Source organism: Balaenoptera musculus, chromosome 4 (genome assembly GCF_009873245.2).
Source record: "Balaenoptera musculus isolate JJ_BM4_2016_0621 chromosome 4, mBalMus1.pri.v3, whole genome shotgun sequence".
In the NCBI taxonomy this organism is placed as follows: Eukaryota; Metazoa; Chordata; class Mammalia; order Artiodactyla; family Balaenopteridae; genus Balaenoptera; species Balaenoptera musculus.
The window spans coordinates 86,972,433-86,998,188 of record NC_045788.1 but is presented as its reverse complement, the minus strand read 5'-3'; the positions used below and the strand labels follow the sequence as shown (position 1 = coordinate 86,998,188).

General features: G+C 38.7%; 1 protein-coding gene across 1 annotated transcript in view; it reads left to right on the top strand.

Moving 5' to 3' along the window:
* Window positions 1-23,156, top strand: part of NECTIN3 (nectin cell adhesion molecule 3) — a 130,966-nt gene extending 107,810 nt beyond the window's left edge. Inside the window, exons 8-9 of the mRNA XM_036850016.1 lie at window positions 22,015-22,077; window positions 22,862-23,156. Of these exons, the coding sequence (XP_036705911.1) occupies window positions 22,015-22,077; window positions 22,862-23,041 (243 nt within the window). The 3' untranslated portion in view covers window positions 23,042-23,156. The remainder of the gene's footprint in view (window positions 1-22,014; window positions 22,078-22,861) is intronic.
* Window positions 23,157-25,756: the final 2,600 nt, after the last annotated feature.

The window sequence follows — 25,756 nt, the reverse complement described above, 5'->3', positions numbered from 1 at the left end:
TTACTATCATGTTCTGGGATTGACTAGGTGCCACTAGGTGGTTATTGCTCAGGGTTTCTCACAAAGTTTCGGGCATATGGTGGCTGGCTGTAGACACCTGAAGCCTCATTGATTTTAGATGGAGACACCTGAAGACTCGGGTTCCTGCTCTGCGAAGGCTTAAACAGCCAGGGTCCCCAGCAATGTATACTCCTGCCCCCACCCACACCCGCCGAGGGTCTCTGTCTGTCTCTGTCTCTCTCCCTCTGTTTTCTCTCTGCATGCTCTCTAGCTTGGCAGCTTCTGGGCACCGAGACTTACTACATGGCAGCTCAAGATTCAAGGATACAAGGCAAGGTGGTGATGCAGACTCTTACTTCTTGTTGGGGGACTATATTCTGTAAGACCATGTGTGACTGGAAATTAATGTTGCAGCAATTTTTGGAAAATACAGTTTGCTTCTTCTTTGTGTACTCTTGTGTCCAGAGCCTGTTGAAGGGTGTAAATATAAAACTAAATGGTAGATAGCAATATAGGCATGTAAATCTTTGCAAGACTTGTAATGTCACTTTACAATCTACTTACATTATATTTGCATTGTAGTTGCCATACATTGTTGGAAGGTCACACCATTTCGTGACCAATGAGAGACTGAAGGCAAAGATTTTAATGCTAATGAGAAGAAATTAAGTAGGAAAAGATATTTGAGTGGGAATTCATTAACGCATATTTCCATGTCACAATGACTTTTTCTTCCCTGTGCAATGTTTTGCTTGTAGTTACTTGTATAAATAATGTTTTGAGAAAGAGTATTTCCTATTTTTCATATATGGATAAAATAAGTGGGATAACTCAAAATCAGGAAAAGATTGCCCGATGGAAGGAATAAAATCTAGGAATACTGTCAAAGTAAATCTTTTTTTAAAGAGAAAAAGTCCAATAAGAATACAGAATTACTATCTGTGAAACAGAAAAGGAACTTAAGTACAAAAGTACAAAATGGGAAAGGAAATTGTATTTCAGAAGTGACTGTGCTTGACATCAATAAGTTAATAAAACTAGAATGAATATTGGACAATTAGAAAAATACCATAGTTTCAAGAAAGACATCTGAAATCTAGTTTTCCTTGTATTTATTATTATTTTTTTAATCTTAAACTTGTATCCATTTTTGGGTCACTTGTAAACATCTGGTTACCATGACATTTTATTTATATAAAACTTAAATATTAAGGGAATTCCCTGGCAGTCCAGTTGTTAGGACTCCGCACTTTCACTGCTGAGGGCCAGGGTTAGATCCCTGGTCAGGGAACTAAGATACTGCAAGCTACGTGGCGTGGCCACAAAAAAAAAAAAAAGTTTAAATATTTAATTTTATGAAATAAAATTATATTAACTAAACATTTAGATGCTATGTCTTAAACCTGTCTCCCATGTGGAGTCCTTTGGCTTTATTTCTCTGAGCTGTAGACTGTCAGGTACTGCCCTGAGTTTTGCAGTTAGCCTCCAAAGGGGGTTTCTTACCCCATATTCCCACCACTAACAAAAGCTATGACTGAAGTATGTGTCCATGTATATTAGTTTGCTAGGGCTGCCTTAACAAATTACCATAAACTGAGTGTCTTTAAACAACGGAAATTTATTCTCTCACAGTTCTGGATACACAAGTCCCAAATCAAGGTATGTGCAAAGTGCCTGAAGGCTATAAAGGAGCACCTCTTTCCGCACCTCACTCCTAGCTTCTGTGGTTATCAGCAATTCTTGACATTCCTTGTCTTGTAGTTTTCTTCACATGACGTTCTCCCTCTCTGTGTCCAGATTCCCCTCTTATAAGGACACCAGTCATTGGATTAGGGCCCACCACAATCCCATATGACCTCATTCTAAGTTGATTACATCAGCAAAGACCCTATTTCTAAATAACGGTCGCATTCATAGGTACCGGGATTAGGACTTGACCATATCTTTTGGGGCGACAATTCAACCCACAACACCATGTAACTCAAGCACTGGACTTACGCAAAGGAATGTTTAAATGACAAGACATTTCATGCTTGTTTCATCTTTCATTATCAAAATTTTTACTATTAAAACAGCTTAGTTTAACTTTAATCAGGAAGCAGGTAATTCTTTTAAAGAATTATTCATTGGCAAAGATACCAGAGTATGGATATCCTGGTATCTTTGCCAATGAAGTTTTCAAAGCTAAATCGTTGTTCACATAATTTGTTAGATCTTTTTTTTTTTTTTTAATTTGGTTGTGCTGGGTCTTAGTTGCAGCTCACGGGCTCCTTTGTTGCAGTTTGCTGGCTCCTTAGTTGTGGCATGTGAACTCTTAGTTGTGGCATGCATGTGGTATCTAGTTCCCTGACCAGGGATCGAACCCAGGCCCCCTGCATTGGGAGCGCGGAGTCTTAACCACTGCGCCACCAGGTAAGTTCCTGGTTAGATCTTTACTACTTAGAGAATGAGAGGGATTTCTTCAAAATGGTATTCCTAAAAGAACCAGAATAACATACAATGGACAAAATGTTTGAACCTGACCCATATTGCCTGTTTGTTATGTAGAATTGACAGACTAGCCATTGGCAGAGCAGAGGAAGCCTTTGAAATTCTGGTTTTCCCAGAGGGCTGATTTGGATGCTTCACACATGCTTGTAAAATAAAAAAATAACATAAACAAATAAGTAACTTGGCTACTTTGAATGGACATCACTACCTCATAAGCTTGTTAGCTGCACAATGGAAGATTAAAATTATGGAATAATGAAGTTGTAATGATTAATATACTCTATTTCAAGAACAATATTTAGGAAATTGCCTGGTCTGAGTTATAGACAAAGGTGTTGAATAAAATAATTTTAAAAGCTCTTCTGATACTTAAACTACATCTATATCTATATATGTAAGTATACATATCATATATAAACATACAATAAAAATATATATTTGTTTTTATCTTCAGGTAGGATTTTTTAGGGTGGTCTTTTTTTTTTTTTTCCAATTTCATAGCTTTATTTTTTTCAGCTTTATTGAGGTATAGATGACAAATAAAATTGTAATATATTGGGTTGGCCGAAAAGTTCGTTCAGGTTTTTCCATAACATCTTATGGAAAAACCCGAAGGAACTTTTCGGCCAACCCAGTACTTAGAGTAAACAGCAAGACAATTTGATATATGTATAAATTGTAAAAGGATTTCCACCATCGAGTTAATTAATTCATTCATCACCTCACGTTTTATCTTTTTTATTTTTCTTGGTGTGAACACTTAAGTTCTATTCTCTTAGCAAACTTCAGTTGTGCAAACAGTATTATCAACTATAGTCACCATATTATACATAAGATCCTCAGACCTGAAGTGAAAGTTTGTACTCTTTTACCAACCACTCACTGTTTTCCCCAGCCTCTGGCAACCACCATCATTCTTTTCTCTGCTTCTATGAGTTTGACTATTTTAGATTCAACATATAAGTGAGATAATGCAGTATTTGTCTTTCTGTGTCTGATTTATTTCACTTAGCATAATGTCTTCCAGGTCCAGTCATATTGTCACAAATGTCAGGATTGCCTTCTTTTTAAAGGCTGAGTAATATTCCATTGTATTTTCTTTATCTATATATCCATCAATGGGCATTTAGATTATTTCCATATCTTGGCTATTGTGAATAATGCTGCAGTGAACATTGGAATGAGGGAGATATCTCTTTGAGATTCAGATTTCAATTTCTTTGAATATATACCCAGAAATGGGATTGCTGGATCATATGTATGGTAATTCTATTTTTAACTTTTTGAGGAACTTCCATACTGTTTTCCATAGTGCCTGTACCAGTTTACATTCCCATCAGCAGTGTACAAGAGTCCCCTTTTCTCTGCATCCTCGCCAGTATTTGTTATCTCTTGTCTTTTTTATAATAGCCATCCTAACAGGTGATATTTGTTTTTTGCTGTTGAGTTATATGAGAACCTCTTCTATTTTAGATATTAACCCCTTACTGGACATGGGTTTGTCAATATTTTCTTTCATTCCATAGGTTGCGTTTTCATTTTGTTGATGGTTTTCTTTGCTGTGCAGAAGCTTTTTAGTTTGATGTAGTCCTACTTACTTATTTTTGCTTTTGTGGCCTTTGCTTTTGGTGTCAAATCTAAAAAATCATTGCTAAGACCAATGATTTCTTCTAGGAGTTTTATTCAAGTCCTTAATTAATTTTGAGTTGATTTTTGTGTATGGTGTAAGATAGTGGTCCAGTTTCATTCTTTTGCACGTGACTGCCCAGTTTTCCTAACACCATTTACAGTTTTCCTAACACCATTCTTTCCCCATTGTATATTTTTGGCTTCTCTGTCAAAATTAATTGACCAGACATTCATGAATTTATTTCTGGGACTTCGAGTCTATTCCATTGATCTATGTGTCTATTTTTATATCAGTACCATACTGTTTTGATTACTATAACTTTGTAATATAGTGTGAAATCAGAAAGTGTGATGCTTCTTGCTTTATTGTTCTTTGGCTATTCATGGTCTTTTGTCGTTTCATACAAATTTTAGAATTTTTAGAAAATTTTTGTGAAAAATGCCATTGGAATTTTGACAGGGATTGCATTGACTCTGTAGGTTACTTTGGGTAGTTTGAATGTTTTAATATTAATTCTGATTCATGAACATAGGATAACTTTGCATTCATGAGTCATCCTCAGTTTCTTTCATCAGTGTCTTGTAGTTTTCAGTGTATAGATCTTTCACTTCCTTGGGTAAGTTTATTCCTAAGTATCAATATTTTTTTTGTTTTTGATGCTGTTGTAAATGGAATTTCCTGTATTTCTTTTTTCCGATAGTTTCTTGTTATTGTATAGAAATGCAACTGATTTTTGTATGTTGGGTTTGTATCCTGAAACTTGATTGAATTCATTTATTAGTTATAACAGTTTTTTGGTGGAATCTTTAGCATTTTCTATATAAAAGATCATGTCATCAGCAAACAGAGATAATTTTACTTCTCCTTTCCAATTTGGATGCCTTTCTTTTTTTCCTTGCATTGCTCTGGCTAGGACTTCCAGTACACTGTTATAGAGGAGTGGTGAGAGTGGGCACCCTTGTCTTGTTCCAAATCTTGTGATTTTAATTGAAATATACTTCTTTTGTGTTGTGAATCCATTAAGAAATTATTGTAACTATTTTTAATACTTTTGTCCTTATCCTTTATACTAAAGTGTTAACACACCACATTACAGTAGTACAGTATTCTGAATCTGACTTTATACTTACTATTACTGGTACATGTATATATTCATGTTTTATCTTGCCTTCATTTCTGGTGGACAGCTTTGCTGAGTAAAGTATTCTTGGTTGGTAGTTTTGTTTTGTTTTGTTTTGTTTTTTCTTTCAGCACTTTGAATATATCATCCCACTCTTTCCTGGCCTGTAGAGTTTCTTCTGAGAAATCTACTTGTAGCATTATAGGGGTTCCCTTGTTTGAGAGAAATTTGTTTCTCTTGCTGCTTTTAAAATTCTCTTTTCAATTTTAGGTAGTTTTATTATAATGTGACTCAGAGAAAATTGTTTTAGATTGAAATTATGGGGTGAACTATTATCTTCATGAATCTGGATGTCTAAATTTCTCCCCAGGTTTGGGAAGTTCTCAGCCATTATTTCTTTAAATACGTTTTCTGCCTCTTTCTCCTTCTCTTTTCCTTCTGGGACTCCAGTGGTGCATAGATTGTTTCCCTTAATGGTGTTCCACAAGTCCAATAGGCTTTCTCAATTCCTGTTCGTTAATTTTAGCTCGTCTGAGTGAATAATTTCTGCCTTCAATTTCACTGGTTTCAGAGTGTCAAGTGTGGGGGCATATTGTGGCCCTGATACAGGCCAGGCATGATGTCTGCAGTGTTGAGGTCTTCAGCAGCACATCTAGGTCCAGCAGCTAGGGACCAGGGCAGGCAGAAGTGGTGGCCAGAGAAAGTAGTGTGCATACACTAGGCTGCAGGGGGCCAGCTGCAGGTACCTGTGTAGCAGACACTGGTTGCAGACACATACACAGTGACAGGGGCCAAGGCAGCCAGCAAGGATTGGGGCCAGCTGTGGGCACACTGGCAGCTGTGGAGACCTTGGCTCTCAGCATGTGCTACTGTGGCCACTGGGTCTTGCCATGGGCACATGTCAGTGGAGGCAGGTGACTCGGTTTGGGCTGGAGGTGTGCAGGTACACAACTAGAGGGCTAGCTGCAAGTGAGCCCAGTGGTACGGGCCAGTGACTAGAGAAGGCTGAATCTGGTCCCCCAAACAGCTGTGGGGCCCTTGGCTTCTATGACTGCAGGATCTTGCTACAGGTGCATCCAGGGCAGTGGAGGCGAGTGATGGGCATAGACTAGCAGCATGCAAGTGCGCAGCCAGAACAGCTGGCCCCAAGCACATGCATGTGGTGGGAATCAGCCAAGGGAGTCTAGCCTGGTGTCTTGCACCCAAGCAGCCACAGAGGCCTGGGCTGGCTGCTAGTGAGGATCCTGGGCTACAGAGGGGGACAGGGAGGGGAGGGAATAGGGCAGAACTCAGGTAGTTGGTGGTCTGCAAATGCAAACACCTTGAGGTGAAAAAGGTAAAATCTGCAGGGATTTCATGGCAGCCACGTTGACCGTTGGTTTCTTCAGCAACAAAAGCTGCTGGATTCCTCTGCAGAGTGGTTTACAGGGAACCGTGGTTACTCCCACTGTGTGGCTCTTTTTGGCAGCCCCTGCTCTTTTTCCTTGTTCCTAGGCATCTCCATACATCTCAGCTGTGCTGGTCTCTGGGTGGGGTGAAACCAAGGTGGATCCTTCACGTGGTGCCCCGAAAGACGGGTTGTTCACCCCACCCTGTTTTTCCCAGTCAGTGGAACTCTTTCTAGCTGGAAGTGCGCTCTTGGCGCTGAGCAGTGCCAGCCTGGGGGATGGGATGATGCAGGCAAAATGACTTTATTCTTCCTTCCTTTTCCTGTAGTTATTTTTAGGTTTCTTTGTTCCACTATGTTGCTAAAGATTCTTAAGTGGACTCCTGAGCTCTCTCAGAACTGTTTTTGTTTGTGATTATCTGTCTGATTGTTGACTTTTGTAGGGGGCTGGAGGCTGGGTTCTCCTACTCCAGCGTCTTGGTGATAATCACTCCCCAAAATGTTTGATGTTTTAAAATCAATATTTGGCAAATACAGCATGATATTGTGATATTATCAATGAGCATTTTTTCCCCTCGGAAACTGTGCTCAAGGGTAAGTAAAATACACTATCATAGAAAATTAATAGATGATAAGCATGGTTACCAGAGCATATTTTAAAGTTGTTTATGATTATTCCATTTACTTAACTTATAGGGTCTAATGTGAAGATATTACTTTTCCATTAAAATCCTCAATGTATAGGTACATATGACTGGGTACTGGAGAGATACCTAGAATCTTGAACTAAGAATTAGGGAAATAGTTTCACACTCAGCTGCAGTGATTAACTTGTAAATATATTTTTTATACGTCTAGAACATATCTATTAGATGAATCCCTAAGAAGTAGAAATTAATGGGTATGTGGAATTTTATTTTGATGGTTATTGCCCACAGATTTATACTTTATACCAAGGTACTCTACCACCAATAGTATATGAGAGGAAAACACGTCTTTTAGTTCATTTATTAGCTTGTTCTGTATTTAACAAAATTACTGCTCTACTTCGTTAAGGCCCTAAATGGTATTCTGGTGAGTTGAAAATGTTCTCATGCATACAGTTTTCCTTTCTCCAAAGTGTCAGCTCTCATGCACTGATATATTGGAAAATTTGGCTGTTTATATATTGGGCTGGCCAAAAAGTTCGTTCGGGTTTTTCAAAACCTGAATGAACTTTTTGACCAACGCAATAAAATGAATCATCCTTTTAAACTTTTTTTTTCCTTCTTTCCCTTATTTAATGTTGAAAAATAAATCCCCTACTCTTTTCTTCTTTGTTGGGCATAGGGATGGAGAAAGTTGAAATGTAGAAGGAGACAGTATTAAGTAGGGAGGAAGTAGGTTGGTGATAGAGAGTTATAAGTTTTCATTGAATTATTGTTTGTGAATAATATCTATTATTTGTTGAGTGCTATTCATGTGCCAGGCACTGTTGTAAACATTTCACATGAACCATCTCATTTAATCCTTATAGTCACCTTCTCAGGTAGGAATTACTATTTTCCCCGTTCTATAAATGAGGGAACAAAGGCTTTGAGGGGTTAATTTCCCCAAGGTAATTTCTAGTGAAGGGCTTCTAGGTTTGGACTCTTGTTCCTTGCTACCTACCAACTGAGATTACACCTGTTAACACTAATTAGAGCTCACATTTAGTTAGCACTTGTTAAGTGCAAGGCATTGTCCTAACTGCTTTATATGTATGAATTTATGTACCCCTCATAACAACCTTGTGAGGCACATGCTAGTATGATCCTCATCTTCCATGTAAGCAAACTGAAGCTCAGAGCGTTAAATAACTTTGACAGTGTCCCCAGCTATGAGAGCCGAGATTAGAACCCAGGCAGTCTAGCTCGAGAGTTCACACAAATACTGGAAAAATCACTGGCATGGGAGTCAAGAAATGTGGATCTGGATTTGTGTCCCAGTTGTGTCATGAGTGAACCTGTGGGGAAATCCCTTTACCTCTCTGGAACCCTGTTCCCTCATATGTGAAAGGAGGGCATTTGTTCCTGGATAATTCCTGAGGCCCTTCTTACACTAACATTTTAGAATTCCTCAGATGAAAGGGACTAAGCCAGTCTGCTGCTTCTGATTCATCAGTTATTAAGGACAGTCTTAGACTTTAGCAGCTATGTTATCCCACAGCCTCTGAGACTGTACCTAGAAGATGCTCAGCTGCTGCAATTTAATACATCGTCCTTTCCCAGCACATCAGGTGCCTTTGCATCTGTACAGAACAGAGCTCCGTACTCCAGTGCATATTGCCATTTGAAAGCTATTTATAAGGAGATATCACATTACCCCACTGCACATATGGGTGGAACCTCATAAGGAGAAAAACTCTTAAATTAAAAACAGTTGAAATATATATATTTCATCTCCTGCTAAGTTAAGGAAAAAAGTTTAGCTATAATGTGAAGTGCATGCATTTTCTCAGAACAACTCACTTCGTCATCCAGTTTGCCCTGTTAAAGATCTGTTGCACAGATTTGTAGCCAAGTTCTTTTTTTTTTCAATCTTAAATTCTTTTTTTTTAAATTTTTGAATTTTATTTTATTTATTTTTTTATACAGCAGGTTCTTATTAGTTATCCATTTTATACACATTAGTATATATATGTCAATCCCAATCACCCAATTCATCACACACACACACCTCCCGCTTTCTCCCCTTGGTGTCCATACATTTGTTCTCTACATCTGTGTCTCAATTTCTGCCCTGCAAACCAGTTCATCTGTACCATTTTTCTAGGTTCCACATACATGCGTTAATATACGATATTTGTTTTTCTCTTTCTGACTTACTTCACTCTGTATGACAGTCTCTAGGTCCATCCACATCTCTACAAATGACCCAATTTCGTTCCTTTTTTTATGGCTGAGTAATATTCCATTGTATATATGTATCACATCTTCTTTATCCAGTCGTCTGTCGATGGGCATTTAGGTTGCTTCCATGTCCTGGCTATTGTAAATAGTGCTGCAATGACCATTGGGGGTGCATGTGTCTTTTTGAATTATGGTTTTCTCTGGGTATATGCCCAGTAGTGGGATTGCTGGATCATATGGTAATTCTATTTTTAGTTTTTCAAGGAACCTCCATACTGTTCTCCATAGTGGCTGTATCAATTTACATTCCCACCAAGTAGCCAAGTTCTTGAGGTAGATTTTTTTTTCAACATTTCACAAAATAGGGAAACATTCAGGCATTTGCTGGCATTAATCATCTAAATATTCTGAGCCATCTCTTCTTGTTTTGAACTGAATGCAGATTCAACTGAACTGATATTTTAAAATAAATAAGTTGAGGACTTTGTACTGTTACAGCTCCTTTTTCTTTTGGATACTTGCCAAAATCTAGATGAGGAGGGATGAATATAAAAACAAGATCCTTTTCATCTACTTCTGCACACTTAAAAGGTCTAAAGTGAGCCTGGATTTTATTTCTCAGAAAAGAAATTTGGATTACCTAGCTTATTTATGTATTTATTTTTTTTTAATTTATATTTCTCCAAACCATACTAAAAATAAGATGATATGGTATTCAAAATTGATTTTAGAAGGAGAAAATTGAAGTGGGTCTTCAGGTTCATAAGAAGTAAAACTTTCACCCTTAATGGTGCCATGGTATCTGTTAGAAAATTCTCCACCCACAAATTGTTATCAGGAGGACATTTTTCCTGTTGGCCTTTTCCTTTGATCTGCCAGGTACCATGCATATTGGTTGGAGGCCTCATTTGTTCTATGAACACAGTAAAGCACCTAGACTTACTGTGAAATCCTGCATAAGTCTCTCTGAGAACCTTTGTCTGTTCTAACCCTTACTGCTGAGCTTCCCCAAATCCTTTTGGAAGTAAAACTGAGATTCTAGCAAAGCACTCTGAGCTTCTTTGGGGGGAAAGTGATAGAAGATTTTTGGAGCTTTTGAATCTACTTATATTGAGTATATTCTTTTCCTCCTCTCTTCCAAGCAACTTACATAGAAATGCAACATGAAAAAAAAAAAAAAAAACAGGCTACAATCAAAAGCAAACATTATGCCCTTTCCTTGCATACACAGATGGTGCTTACTCTGTTTGATCTGTTACCCATTCTGAGTCTGTTAGGAAAACACGACTCCTTTTCCAAGCGCATGCCACTCTTCTTTAATACAACGTGCTTCATCTCTGTGAGCATGGAAGGTCTATTTCTGAACCTGCAGCTGCTCCTCATCTTCACATGAGCGGCAGTGTATTCCTCCATGTGATAACGTTTAACCCCTCCCATTTTGTTGCATCTTGTCGTTGTCAGGCCAGCGGCTTTCACCTCTTCTGGATCTTCCACCTGTAATCACACATGATGCTTTCGGTCAGAATTCTTTGATTCAACTCTGATTTGCCTTAATCTTTCATGGGGGCCCATAAAGTGTTACCCATGTTTTGGGGGCACAGCAGCCCTTTTCCTTCTGCTCCTCCTCCCCAACCTCACAACTGCTTCAGTGTCTGTAACATGAGCAGCTCACTCCCCACCCAGGGATTTTACAGCCTTTGTGCTCTCGTTAAGAACTATCGTTCTCAAGTCTGTGATCTGTTTTCCTGGAGAGAATGTGATTTTTCTCATGATTCGACTCAATCTGTAGTGATAATCTCTGCTATTATCTACACTGTTTCTCTTGTCATGGACAAATATACCTTCTGTCCCATAAACCTTTAATGAAGTACGTGGCCTACGTTTATTATTTTTCCCTCTTATTTTCTCTTTTTGTACATGCTTATAGCATCTGCAGACTTGGTGTATAGCTATAGGTCTGTTGGTGTTTTCTGCCTTCTCTCACTTCCCCTTCTCTGCTCCCTGCTATTAGTGGTCAAATCCTGGATTTTCCTGTGCTCTAAAAAGCCACACTCACCATCATCGTGATCATCACCACTGTCTAGATTGATATTTCTCAGGCCCTGCTTTCACTGTGTTGCTCACATAGCCTAGAATCTGGGTGGCTCTGGAGGCTTGGGACTCTCAGCCTGATGCTCTGTGGTCAGACCCCCCTTACCCTCACTGCGGTCAGATGAGTCCTCCCACCCCACCAATAGAGTCTGGGTTCTCCCTAATACTGTTTCACCTTCACCTCTCCACAGCTTATCTTGATTGCTCTAGCCTCTGAATTGCTGTCATTCTTATGATGTGTGTTATAGGTCCACAATCTGTTATCTACATTTATAAAAATCTCTAGGCATCTGAAGTGGTTTTTTTTTAAAAAGTTATTTATTTATTTATTTATTTATTTATTTAGGCGGTGTTGGGTCTTTGCTGGGCGCGGGCTTTCTCTAGTTGCGGCAAGCGTGGGCTACTCTTCGTTGCAGTGTGCAGGCTTCTCATTGCAGTGGCTTCTCTTATTGCGGAGCACGGGCTCTAGGCGTGCAGGCTTCAGTAGTTGCGATGCTTGGGCTCAGTAGTTGTGGCTTGCGGGCTCTAGAGCGGAGGCTCAGTACTTGTGGTGCACGGACTTAGTTGCTCCGCGGCATGTGGGATCTTCCTGGACCAGGGATCTAACCCGTGTCGCCTGCATTGGCAGGCAGATTCTTAACCACTGTGCCACCAGGGAAGCCCCTGAAGTTTTTTTTTTAAACTCATTTTGCACCAAAATCTGACCTGAACTGCTGACTCTCATGAAGCTATACATAGTCATTACTTTCTTTACTTAATGTGAATGCTCATATTTCCATTGCAGAAATATTTATATGCTAGATTATGGGATTCTGTATGGGGTTTATATTTATAAAACATCTCCAGACCCTTCTCCAGAAGGGTCTGGAGATGTTTTATAAATATATGGAATAAGTGCATATCACCTTTCTAAAAATCTGAAAAATTCTGAATTCCAAAATACATCTGTTCCTAAAACTTTCAGATAAGAAATTGTGGATCTGTAGCGCTTTGAGGTTATAATCAGATTAGATCAGTAGGTGTTTATATACCTACGGCATTGTAGGTACTGTGGTAGAAGAGAAAAAGTAGAAGCATAAGACAGGTTTCCCGCTTTTGAGTAGTTTGCATTCAAACTGTGTTGCTTTGTTGTTTAACTGTTTGGAAGACAAGACACATGAAACAAGGTTGTAAATTCCTGGAGGGCAGGGGAACAGATAAGTTCTTTGGCATTCCTATTGGTAGAGTATTACTAATGATGAGGTTATTTCAGAGGACAGACTATTGATTTCCAGCCCATTTAGAGAAGACTGAAGTTTACCTCTGTGGAGCTCAGTTCTCATAAACAGCAGCACCAAAATTCCCATCAGCTCTCAGACCAGGTATCCCAAACGTGATGGCACCTCTCACGAGCACTGTGTCTGAACTAATTGCACAGGACTAAGGAAAGAGCTGCTGCTGCTCCAGTGGCACCTGCTGGTGGCTCCCAAGGAGGCCCCTCTAGGTAAGATCCATTCCAGCCAGGGTCACCCACAGCCTAGGGCTATTCCAGCTTGGGCAGGGACTAGGTAACTATGTCACCTTAAATGCCATTAATATGGAATTAATTTAAATATCTTTTAAGTTGATATTTTAAAAATGTGATTTACTCCTTCTGCTTTTTCCCCCAGAAGTTCACATTTAGTTCTTTGTTTTAAATAATGGAAATAATCATGTCCTAACAGACCAACTCCTTTCAGTATCCAGTGAAGGAATGTCAGTTGAAGTGGTATTTACAGATCCCAGACTTGGCGGATGACCTGTTATTTGTAGTTGTTAGCCTGTTCTAGGGGCTAACAGGAAATACTCAGGCTTTGTTTGGCCATTTAAACTATGTGGGCATGAAGACGAAATGCTATGTTAACTGTCATTTACTTTAGTAAGCAGTGTTTCTTGCCTGATAGAGGAGCGGCATCTAATAAGAGCATATATTGAACACTCAGTCCTGACTCTGTTGAGTAAACTGAAGGCAAACAAAAGATCCTTGACTCATTTTCTTATCTCCACTGGAAGGATTCCCCTCCTTTTGTGTGAAGAGACTTCACTCTCCTCCTTAAACCACTGGTGCTGTGAACTTTGTTCCAGTCACTGACACGTTCTGGTCATGCTTAACCCAGGAGCTGGATTCCAGCTCACGGTACCTTTGTGCAGGTTGCTCAAGACGTTAGTGCCTGTGGGCAGGGAAATGCCAAACTGGGATTACAGCTACTTCTCTATTTCAAACAGAACTGCCTACTTTGGGCTTTATATTTACAAAATTGCTGTCCCTGAAGGTTAATATTAGCTTTCCATAGCAGATGATTTCTCTTCTGTCTCGCCTTCTTTACTGTTATTAGGTTACCTTCCTTTAGAAGAAGAAATAGTGTATGTTACCTAGATTTTCTTTTTTCTTTTCGAGAAAATGATGAAAAATGCCTTTCAATTAAATGTAAGACCCCAAGGGAAAAAATACATGTAATTATTAACTAAATATATTCAAGGATCCTTTAGATTGTTCATGGGATAGTAATCATTAAGCAAACAGATAAAGACCTATTCATATTTTATTTTCTACCTTTTAATTACACCCTCAATAGAAACAGTAGATTATTGGTAAGGGAAATGATTCCTGTATTATCTCACCTTTCAGTAGGAAGGAATATAAGAGTAGTGGTGCTCTACATTTAGTATACTGCATTTTGTTTCACAATCTAAAATATGTTTAGTGTTAAAGATTTTAGGAGGCTTTTTTTACTTTTTTATCTTTTTGCTAAGAATAGCGTAACTTATTAAGAACAAAGAAGTTCTTATTAGAGTATCTTTTTCCAGTGCCATGAGTTCAGGAACATTGGATCAAATATGAGATTTGGGAAGGCCCATATTAATAGTTTCTAGAGAGGAATTAGAATTTGGTTTATGAAGATAGTATTTCTGCACATAGTGGCTTGGAGTACAATACTGTGCCTGATACAAAAGAGGTAATTAACACCTTCTTTGAGGGCATCTGTGTGCATGGATGAAAATACATTAACGGCTCTGGATTGAAGGTTTACCTTGTGGGCAAATTTGGAGATAAAGTGATATGCGTGGGTAATTTGGTGCAGTGTTAAGGCAAGGGGTTGAAGAGCAAAGATGCCCATTGTGACAAGGGCAGCACAGCATTCTGATGTTAACATGTGCAGGTATTTATTAGTTGTGGAAAATAGCACATATGAATGCATAATCATTTGATTTGTGTACTTTAAATGGGTAGGATTTATGATTGGGGGGACCTCTTAGTATTGTATGTGGGTGTCTCATTCGCCTGCAGATAATTTTCCATCATCTTTATCATCTGTCTGCCTTAATTAGGTACTTTGCTTTGCATACATATTACAATTTAGGTGAAGTATCATTTTCTTGTGTATTTTAAGGTAAGCATTAGTGAGACCATAGCCAAGATAAGAAATTTCATTAAAATGTGTCATACCAAATTTTACATTGAAAAATTAAAATCTAGAATGTATACTCAGTAGAAGTAATGAAATTTATTTACCAGTGATAAGAAGGAGCACTATCTTCCTTTTGGATAAGAAAATGGTTTCAACAACAGCTAGGCAGTTATAATTCTGTGGTGACTTAAGAAAAACCCAATGCTGCCTTGTAGGATAAGGTATCTAATATTCTTCTGTCCTATAATAAGCCTCATGATTAAGCATACATTTGAAAAGTTTGCCATGAGGACATTCTGTAGTCATTTCTGCTTGTAATTGCGTCATTGCAATCTTTGACATCATAAATTAGGGGACTGGACATTGCTCTCAAGGTACCAACTATCAATATATCACTGATAGGTATAAACCACCAATAAAACAGGAGAGGAAATGCCCTCTAAATTAATTTTATAAAGTATTATCCTACAGCAAATGACCATTATGTGTTCAGCCCTGGGCTGGGGCAGAGGTAAAACTCTGAGAGTCCTAAACTGCTCAGGAAAAGCCCTGCCTTTGTTTTTCTTTAATTGAGGCTGGAGCGCAAGCAGGAGGGGAAGTGACTTAGGCCATAGCTTCTGTTTGACCAGCTCAGATGAAGAGAACTCAGAGCAGCTGGCAAAATTGTCGAGTACTGAGCATCGCAGTCTCTCCCCTCAGTTTAATGCCCTCTCCCCTTTCAAGTGCCCATTGTGTTCTTGCTTTTGAGTCCCCTTCTGCAGTCAAATTAGGAAGATAGTGGATATACTCAAGGTAGGAAGATAGGTAGCTTTGTGTGATGGTTTAAGACACAGACTTTGGAATTACATAAATATGAATTTGAATCTTAGCTCTATGAACTGGGAACATTGCTTCAACTCTCTTGAGTCTCAGCTTCCTCATCTTTATTATAGGAACAATAATAAAATTACCTTTAGGACATGATATAAGAATATGAGGACATTTAAAGCATATTGTACAACACCTACCTTAAGGGGCAAGGAGTAGGGGAAGAATCTTTTGTCAGTCCTTACAAGTTACAGTTGTTCTTTTGTCTACGCAGAGCCTAATGATGTCTATTTTAACCATGTTGACATTATTGAGCCAACTTCTTTGTTCCCTTTTTCTCCTCCTTTAACCTTAGACCCTCTCCTCCAGTCTTTCTTTATAAGATTTCTGAGTACTAAGGATCTAGAACCTATTTTCATGGTGTTCACACCCTTCTCTTGAACCTGTTCAGACCTAACTTTGCCCTATTCTTTGCAGTTAGGAATTTAGACCCCAAGGTTTCTAGTCCAACTGGCACAGCTTTCACAACCATACTCTAGCACCCAAGACTTTTGTGGTGACCGCTGACTGAGAGTCATTGAACATCTACTCTGTGATAGCACCATGTGAGGTTTGGGGGAAACCTCCCAGTCTCCTTCTTAGAGTGTTAACCGGAAAGGATTTATAGTATGGAGTGCATGGACGGAACACAGAAATGAACCTTACTCTCCCAGAAATTGGGAAAGAGGAGTTATAAGCAAATAAAATCTCAAGTCTTGGGGAATAACATCCAGGTAGACTTTATACATCGAATCTGTATAATGTGTAGTGGCAATCTGCATTGATCATGTTTGATTCTAGATATTAGAAACCTAAGAATTAACTAAAAATTAGTAAAAAAAAAAATTTCTAAATTTGAAAGGAAAAGGTTGATTAATAACACAGCACAGCATCCCTTTGACATTCACAGAGGAAACTTCACAGGCTTTTGAGAAACCCTACATTCTTAAATACCCCTATCTTTTATAGAATTCATATATGAGTTGAGAAACCCTACATTCTTAAATACCCCTATCTTATAGAATTCATATATGAGTTGAGAAACCCTACATTCTTAAATACCCCTATCTTTTATAGAATTCATATATGAGTTGAGAAACCCTACATTCTTAAATACCCCTATCTTTTATAGAATTCATATATGAGTTGAGAATAACAGAGACACAGCTTAACAGTTGCTATGCTCATTAACTAGCTAAATGACTATTCCACGTCAGAAATCTCCTCAGTCTTCATTCAAGTTTGTGTCTCAACAAAGTTACAAATTACAACCTGTCATAACCTTGTAAAATTCACTCATGAATGGTTAAAACCAGCAAAGTTAAATCTGTGAATGCCAAGGGTCTACTGTAATAATAAGAGACATTCATGCGAGTAGCTTCGGTAATTATCGTGGAGAACAGTAACAATTATATATCTCATTAAACAAGTGCCTAATTAATGTTGTTGTAAATTTTGCTTGATTAGAACACAGTCTCTATAGTTGTTGCTCATACAACATGGCTGGCTGCTCTCACAACTATTAATAAAAGTGAAAGGGAAAATTGACTTTTGGTTCACAGTTTTAGTCATGGCTTAGAGAGGTACTTAATGGATAGGAATGTAATATCCTTTATGCCTTGAGGAATCCATACTTAGTGAATGATGTATGATAACCATTTATTCATGTGTTATTCCTTTAGTGTGGTGAAATCATATATCTATGGATTAGGAACTCAGTCACTAGAACACAAATAAGCAATTGAATATTGGAGTCGAGAAACTCCTGCATCAAGGACGATCTGTTATATTTATTGAGAATTTACTGTGTCCTTGCATCATGCCAGATTCCAGACTATGTTGGTGAATTCCCATTTGAATTCACCTCCACGTGCATGCTCCTCCAAAACGGAATGACTGTGATAAAATGGAAAGGTATAGTGGTTTTTTTTTAGACTCAACTTTATTGAGATATAATTGACATAACACTATGACCCATTTTAAGTGTACAGTTTGATAAGCTTTGCCAATTTTATACATTCATGCAACCACTACCTCAATCAAGAACATTTCTATCACCTGAAAAACTTGTCATACACACCCTCTACCACGACCACTCCTCCTTGACACCTCAGGCAACCACTAATGTGACTTCTATCACAACATACTAGTTATGCTTTTTAAAAAGAATTTCACATAGAGGGAATCACAGCATGCTTTTTTGTGTCCAATTTCTTTAGCATTATATTTTTGAGATCCATGTTGCTTGAATAAATTTCCTTTCATTGCTGAGTAGTATTCCATTTTATGAATACACCGTAATTTGTTTAGACATTCAACTGTTGAGGGCTGTTTTGGTTTAAGGTTTTGGGATATAAGGAATAAAAACTTTAGTTTTCTTTTTTTGTAATATCTTTGTCTGGTTTTGGTATCAGGGTGATGCTAATCTCATAAAAGTAGTTACAAAGTGTTCTCTTTTCTCCCATTTGCAGAAAGAATTTAAGAGTAGTATTAATCCTTTAAATGTTTGGTAGAATTTACTAGTGATTCCATCAGGGCCTGGAGTTTCTCTGTAGAAAGGACTTTGTGTCTTTCAAGACATTACAGGTGGAATCATAGTAGTTTACTAATAAATTCATTATTCATACATTCTTCATATAATCTCTACTCTGAGATTCTCTGGCCTTATAAAAATAATGAACATTAAAATATTTGGGTATGTCTGGTGTGCTATAAGTGGCAGTGTAAAGTTACCCAAGGATGTGATGTGGACGCTTAGCAGATGGTTGAATTGGGAAGGTAGCAAAGGAGGAGAGACCAATTACAAACTAGATATGAGGTTGTGGGGTGCTTAGTTTACCTTCCCTTATTACAACCTTAGGAACTGAGGGAAGATGGATGGTCCTTCAGCAGGTTATGAGTTTTAGGTATCTTGTTAAGTGGAGGTTTTAAGAGGTAAGTTAATAATGACCTTTTAGAATTTAAGACAGTTTTAATAGATATTTTCATTTATCTCTTAAGATGCCAGATTCTTGAACATGTTTGCATGCCAGGAGGTAGGAATCCATGGCAAAAAAAAAAAAGAGAGAGTTGAAAAATAAGAGAATGATATGGAAGTTCTTGTAGATGTGGGAGTGATTTGCACTAGTTAGAAGAAATCCTGCTTCCTCCAGGCTTAAGAAAATTCTGGAAGAGGCAGATGTCAGTTGGGGCTAGGAATTGGAGGGAACATTTTAGAGAAAAGTTTGGGAAGGTAGGAGAATGTGTTTAAAAAGAACAATGTTTATGGTCTATAAATCACAATGAAAGAGTCTGAGCAAAAGGGAGACATGGAAGGAAGTACAGAGCATTTTGGGGGTAAAATTATGAAACAAGAGAGAAGACCAAAAAGACTCCAACTTGGTAGTAGGGATAATGGTTCCAAATGGAACTCTAGTTTGAAGTTCTTCCACTGCCAGAGCAAGCAGAGTATCCAGGGTGATTGTAGACTTGTTGACAAAAGCAACTTGAAATCTTGGTTCTGTCATCCCCGAAAATAAACCTTAGTAACTCTAAACGCTCTGTTTATGGGGTTTTAAAATATTATCTACATGGAAACAGATTAAAATATAACACATAGTAAAATGTAGAGGTTTTGGTTTATTTGTTGAGTCAGAGAAAGTAAAAATATTTATTAAGAAAATATATAATAAAACTTCAAAAACTAGTGTCGTTAGCACCTTGGAAGACAGGAATGAAAGTCTACATGACTTTAGTAAATCAGGAAAGTGAATATGGGTTTGTAGCTCAATAGAAATTGTTACAGTACATGTAAGTAGGGAAATCAAAATACGTATTAGAGATTCAGAGTATCCCAAGGCTTTCTGGGAAAAACCACAAGAATAATAGAATAATATATATCATGTATCCATCAGTTAAAATATTATAGGTAATTCAGTTTATATATACCAAGCACCAACCATATGAAAGGTATCATGCAAGACACTGTTCTGTAAACTGTGGTGATTAACTTTATTAAAAAAGTCAGAATATGCAACGTTTAGGGTAGTTTATGGACTAGCGGAAAGAGAGCACATGTACCAGGAATTTAGGTTAAATTTAGTTCCTTAGGTATCTTGTCAGAAGCTAAATGGCCACGTAGTGCAGAGGCAAGCACAGCATGCTCTTGCGTAGCCCTGGTCCCTAATGCAGGGCCATCCCTAGGATGTGTGGGGCTTCTGTCTATATAAAGAATTTGATTAACTATTGTACTACAAAATTCATGGGCTCATGTGAGGTATAATGATTACTGATGAAGGGTTACAATACTGGGTAGAGAAGAAGAACTTAACATTTGCTAATTGCCCAGTCAGTGCGAGTGAAGACTGTTCATGGTGTCCAGACACCATTTCTTCCTGCTCAGTCCTAGGAATTCTCTTTTCTTGTCCAATATTTTCAAGTGTACCGCTTCGGGCTGATTTTATATCTCAGGCCATGAGAAAAGGTTTGCAATGCTGTTACTGCTCATAAAGCCGTGGCTCATCTAAAATCGCCAAGAAACAAAAGAAAATGCTAATTTTAATTTTAGGTTACTTTTTTTCTGAGTCTATTTTCCTTGGACCGGCACCATCTATGTAATTTGTGAGGCTCAGTGCAAAGCAAAAATGCAGGGCCCCTTGTTTAAAAATTAAGTATGTCAGGATGGTGATACAAGGTCCATGAAGCAGGCCCTGCCTTGGACTTTTACCAGTGTGTACTGTCAGTATCAATAGTCGTGTGGGAAGCACCCTAGAATCGTGCAGAACGTGACAGGGGGAATGAATTTGTCACAGATAACTTATAATTTGGATAACATGGCATATGATATAGAATATCAAGAGTTGATAGTTCATATTTCAATGAAGTTATTGGTTAACTGTTGAATTCTTACTGTTGCAGAACCACAGGCTAGGGTGTGGGGATGGAGGAGGATGGCCCAAAGAGGTTCACTGTTTACTAGGTTGAAAGATACAGACATTAGGAACCATAAAACTGACAGAGCATGATGTCTGCTTTAATGGAGGTATAAACAAGAACAATAGGAAAAGTAGGAGTAAATAAACTTTGGTGGGTAGTGTGGAAAAGCCTTTTAGGAAAAAAAAAATGACTTTAGTCAGGCCAAGATGGGTAGTATTTCAAGTGCCAGAGGTTAAGTGGCAGACCTTCCAGACAAAAAGGACAGCATGAGCAAAGACAGTGAAATGAAGAGCGTGTTGATAGATACGCCTACATGCTGGGACTTTCAGGCATTCTTTTGTTATATTTATTGAACATCTATTTTCCAGGCACTGAGCCAGAAGCATGGGTATAAAAGTATAGGTTTAGGAATCAGACAGGGCATCTACCACTCACCAGCTGTGTGACTGGAGACACCTTACTTAACCACTCTAAGCCCCAGTTTTAGTCATCTGTAAAATAAAGACATTGGTTTTACAGAATTATTATAAAAGTTAAATGAGATAATATCTATAAATACTCCAACCAGCACCCTCAATCCAGTGAAGGAGAAAGCAAATAAATAATTGTGATAACACATGCTGTGAAAGCACAGAAAGGAGAGTGGCTCTCTCTGTCTGAGGGTTTTGTGCTTCACTTCCTGAAAGGGATGATATTTGAACTTGGGGCTGAAGGGTAAGTATGTGTTTTTAAGCGAAAGGGAAGCTGAGAAAGATTCTCTTAGGCTGAGGTTTGAAAACGATGAACCCCTTTATGATCTGTATGGGGTTGGAAGACAGGGAGTAGCAACAGGAAACGAAAGCAGACCATGTATACATCTATAAAATCTTTCATTACCACTCCAAACCCCTTTTAGTCAATTCAAAATACCAGACTCTTCCACTGAGAAAAGGCAAGAGACCTGTGCTGAACGTTACCTCAAGTAAGATGTAAACAAGTTTGCATGAGAGCTTCTGTAGCAGATGTTCTGTATATTTTCTTCCTTCTACAAGAAGTTTAGAGCCAGGAGATAGAGACAACTCTCAGGAAATGTAGTTACTTTTCCCATCCTCATGTGGAACATTTTGCTTAGTTGGCAGACATTTAACAAGACATGATTGGCTCTTTTAAAAACAGGAGTCTTAGCGGTCTTGGTTGATCTGTCTTATCATGTGCTTGGTGCTTTAAATTGCATGTCTTTTTCTGTCTTCTCCCTCCAGACTGAACACTTGCCTCTGCAGACTCAGTTCAAAGGAAGAGAGGTTGGCAGTCTCCAGCACCCTGTAAGTAACATGGTCCTCTAGTAGGGTCAGCCCAGGCAGAGCCGGGGACCACCATGTTTATTAAAATACTGTTTTATTTCCATGAAATTTTGTTTTATTCACCTCTGCTATCTGAGCATCGGTGGTGTGATTTTGTAAAGTCCTTGAGATTGCTTACTCCTCTTAGAAGTAATCAAGTTTTATGAACCCAGTAACCTGACAGAGGCTCAGTACCAGCCACACCATAGAGCATGAGGGAGGTTCATTTTATGGTGTCAGCTGTGACCCAGCGTCAAGGAAGAAAGGTCAAGACAAGAGGCTATTTTTTGACAGCATTTCTTATCCTCAGCCACGTTGGGCATACAGTCAAATACCAGTTCATTTCACTGTGTCTCTTCCCTAATTCCCCAGTGCTGAATCCTGAAGCTTCTTTTGGTTTTGTTTTGGTTGTTTTAGTTCTCTGTATTATCTCATGCATGGATTCCAAGCTTGAGCCTTGCTGAGAGACTCCTGCAGTTCACAACCTTGCTTTTCTCCAGTTTACCTTAACTGATACCAGTTCCAAATTTTGAAACCTGAAACTGACTACAGTCCTCATTAGTCACAATTTTCTATTTAGGAGATGCCACCACTCTTGTACAGGTATTGTAAGCAACAAGTGACTGGAAAATGATAAGTTGTTGAACTTTACCTTGCCATTCAGTAGCTTATGTGTAATGAATTCTGTTCTTGCCTGTTTTTACCCAAGAGCTAGAAAAAATACAAACAGCTGCTCTGATAATGTAAGCAATGTTTGAATTTTTAGAATGGACTGAATAGCAGAAGATTTGACTATGAAGATGAGAATCCAGTGGGGGAAGATGGGATTCAGCAGATGTACCCCCTCTACAATCAGATATGCTACCAAGACGGGAGTCCTGGCAAATATCATCCAAGCCGTGACCTGGAGAGAGTCTACATCAACCCACGGGAACATTACGTGTGATTGTCCTCTTTCTCCAGTGGTGTTCTAACAAATGTTTATTCTTAGATTGAGGGAGAGAAACTGAGGCCAATAGGTATGATTTTATTCTGTCTCATATAAAACAATCCCAGTCTAAGTATATCAGAAGTCGTGATGAATGACTTGGAGCCAATAGCACATTTCTTCCATTTATTAAGAGTTTCTTAATCACCAGCTGTGTTTGTGAACTTGACTCTAGCTTTGTGTGTTTCTGTGATGATGGTGTTTAACTACTAACATTTGGCCTACAATGGCATGTTCATTTAAAAGTAGAGCATCTGCCTGGGATGACAGCAGTGATTCTCCAGAACGAAAGGCCCCAGCTGGGAGTATTAACCTCACTGGGTCTCAGGCAGACCAGCCTGTTCATCTGTAACTCAAATGGGCAGGAAAAGGAGCTCAAAATCCATCTCACTAATTATTTAGTTGGGATTTGGCTTTTCCTGACATGCTTAATACAATTACAATACCTACTTACAAACAGGAGGCCTGAGAAAAGAGGCAGAATTTGTTGTTTATCCCAGAAACAATAACAAAAGGCAGTTCAGACCTTCAAGTCTGTTGGTTTCTTTTAGACTCTTGTGATATTGTAATATGCGTTCCTTCTTGATCACCAAGGTCCTGAGGGATGCATATTTCTTGCTATTATCGGCCTAGTCTTGATGAGCTGTGTGCTAACCAGGGTTCTTCTCTTACTCGGTCATTGTTCCCACAGTTGTGTTCTTTATAGTCCAGATTAGCCTATTTCCCACCTATTAAATTCTAGAAGCCCTGTCTAACTGGTGGACAGCCTTGAGCCTTGAGCCCTCTTTTCTGTGGTGTTGTATATGACAGGCTCAGCTTTCACTACTGAAACTTCTTTCAAACTAATCCTATCCACACAGGCTTTGGCTACCCTTTGCAACCTTCAGACTTTTTATTGTCTGTGTTTTATCTACCTCAGAAAAAAGCCTGCTGGAAAATCACCATGAAATAACCCCTACTCTTAAAACCCAGGTAGAGAATTTGAAAGCCTAAAAAAACAAAAAGCGCCTTTAATATGGCATATGTGCTAAACCCACATGTGGTCCTTGATCCCTCTTCCCCTACTTTAACTGGTCAATAATAAGAGTAAAGAGATACTAAAACGCAAATAATACAGTGACTGACTTACCAGTCTGGAGTTGTCTCACTTCCCTTTGCCAGCTTTTCCTTGATGAGCTGGAAGGTAGCAATTATAGTGGGGTGAGCAGAGGAAGGAACACAGGTACATGTGCAAGTGTCAATCATCTGCCCTCATATCTTAAGAAAAGCATTGCTTTACTATGTGTTCTGGAAGATTATGGGTCTGTCACAGATATAAAAAACACTGCAGACTTGTCATGTATTAGGAAAGAGTGACATAAGCACTAAAATAAAATAGTACACATTTCCAACCTAAGCTTCAAGGGAATAGGAGAATATTAACATAGATTTCTAATGGGATACCAAAGATACATTATGATTCATGTTTTGCTGGCTCTAGTTCTTGCTTGTGTGTTTGTTTCCTTTCTTCAGTTACCATGCTTTGTCAGACAAATTATCCAGGTTGTTCTACAGTAGTAATACACCACCCCCCTCCATTACCTGGGTGACCAGCAATTCTGTAAAAGATGATAGTTACATGGAATCAAAGGGTAAATTCCAAGGACCATCATTGCTGTTTCACTGTGTTACCTCAGAGTTAGTGTACTGCCCTTGCTAGCAAGCTGACACAGAAAGATACCCGACTTTATTACTTGGAATCCCATCAGTGAGTTAATGTAACTGAAGGTGTAGGGATCCTTGTTTTCCAACAGAAAGATGACTCTAGTCAGAGCTCTCCTTGATAAGGAAGTGTTTTATACATACTAGATGTTACAGAGGAGGATACTGTGGTGCATTGCCTCCTTTAGTGAGCTTTAAAAATGTCTTACATATTGGGGATGGTTTCTAGGTGCTGCTGGGAAGCAGGTTGTTGAATTAGTGTCACAAAAGTAGACCCTGGACCTAGAGGGGAGTTGAGATGTCTTCATTTGCACTAGGGAAAGAGAGTTGGAAGCACTGAGTTTCAGAGCCCTTTGACCTGTCTTCTACCCTCCCTACCATCAAGAAGCCACTATTGCAATTTTTAACATTCTCAGTGTAGTTATAGAAAAGAAATCTCAGGATGTAGACACTTCTCTCAACAGCCAGCTAGTTCAGTATCCTCTTTGCCTCTCTGTCAGCTATGATATTTCTTTAACAGACTGGTAGATTTTATAGCTGTTGGCCCCTTACATGGGTCACAGAAGGTATATAATTGCTTATCCTGGTGGCTCCCATCTGTTCTCTCTAAATACTGAGTGGAATAGAGCTCAGTATTTTAAAGGAGCTTTAAAGGGCTTTGATCAGCCAGCCCCCTCAAGGAAAAAATGCCATCCAAAATTAGCCTGTTGATCTCTAAATTTGGAGGCTAGACCACTTGACGATGGCCATTTAAATTTGGAAGTTAGACTCTTAAAGGTCAGTGAGTGAGGCTTAAGGATATAAGCCACAGCTGCTACTAGATACTCTTCCCATAACTGGTTTATTAAAACTCACTGAAACAGAAATAAATCCCCGGAGTGCTTATCCACTTACGGTTGCAGTTTTGCGTTTCGAGGGGGAGTGTGCATGCTCCATCTTAAACGCACAGCCTTGATTGCCTGTTTCGTAGGC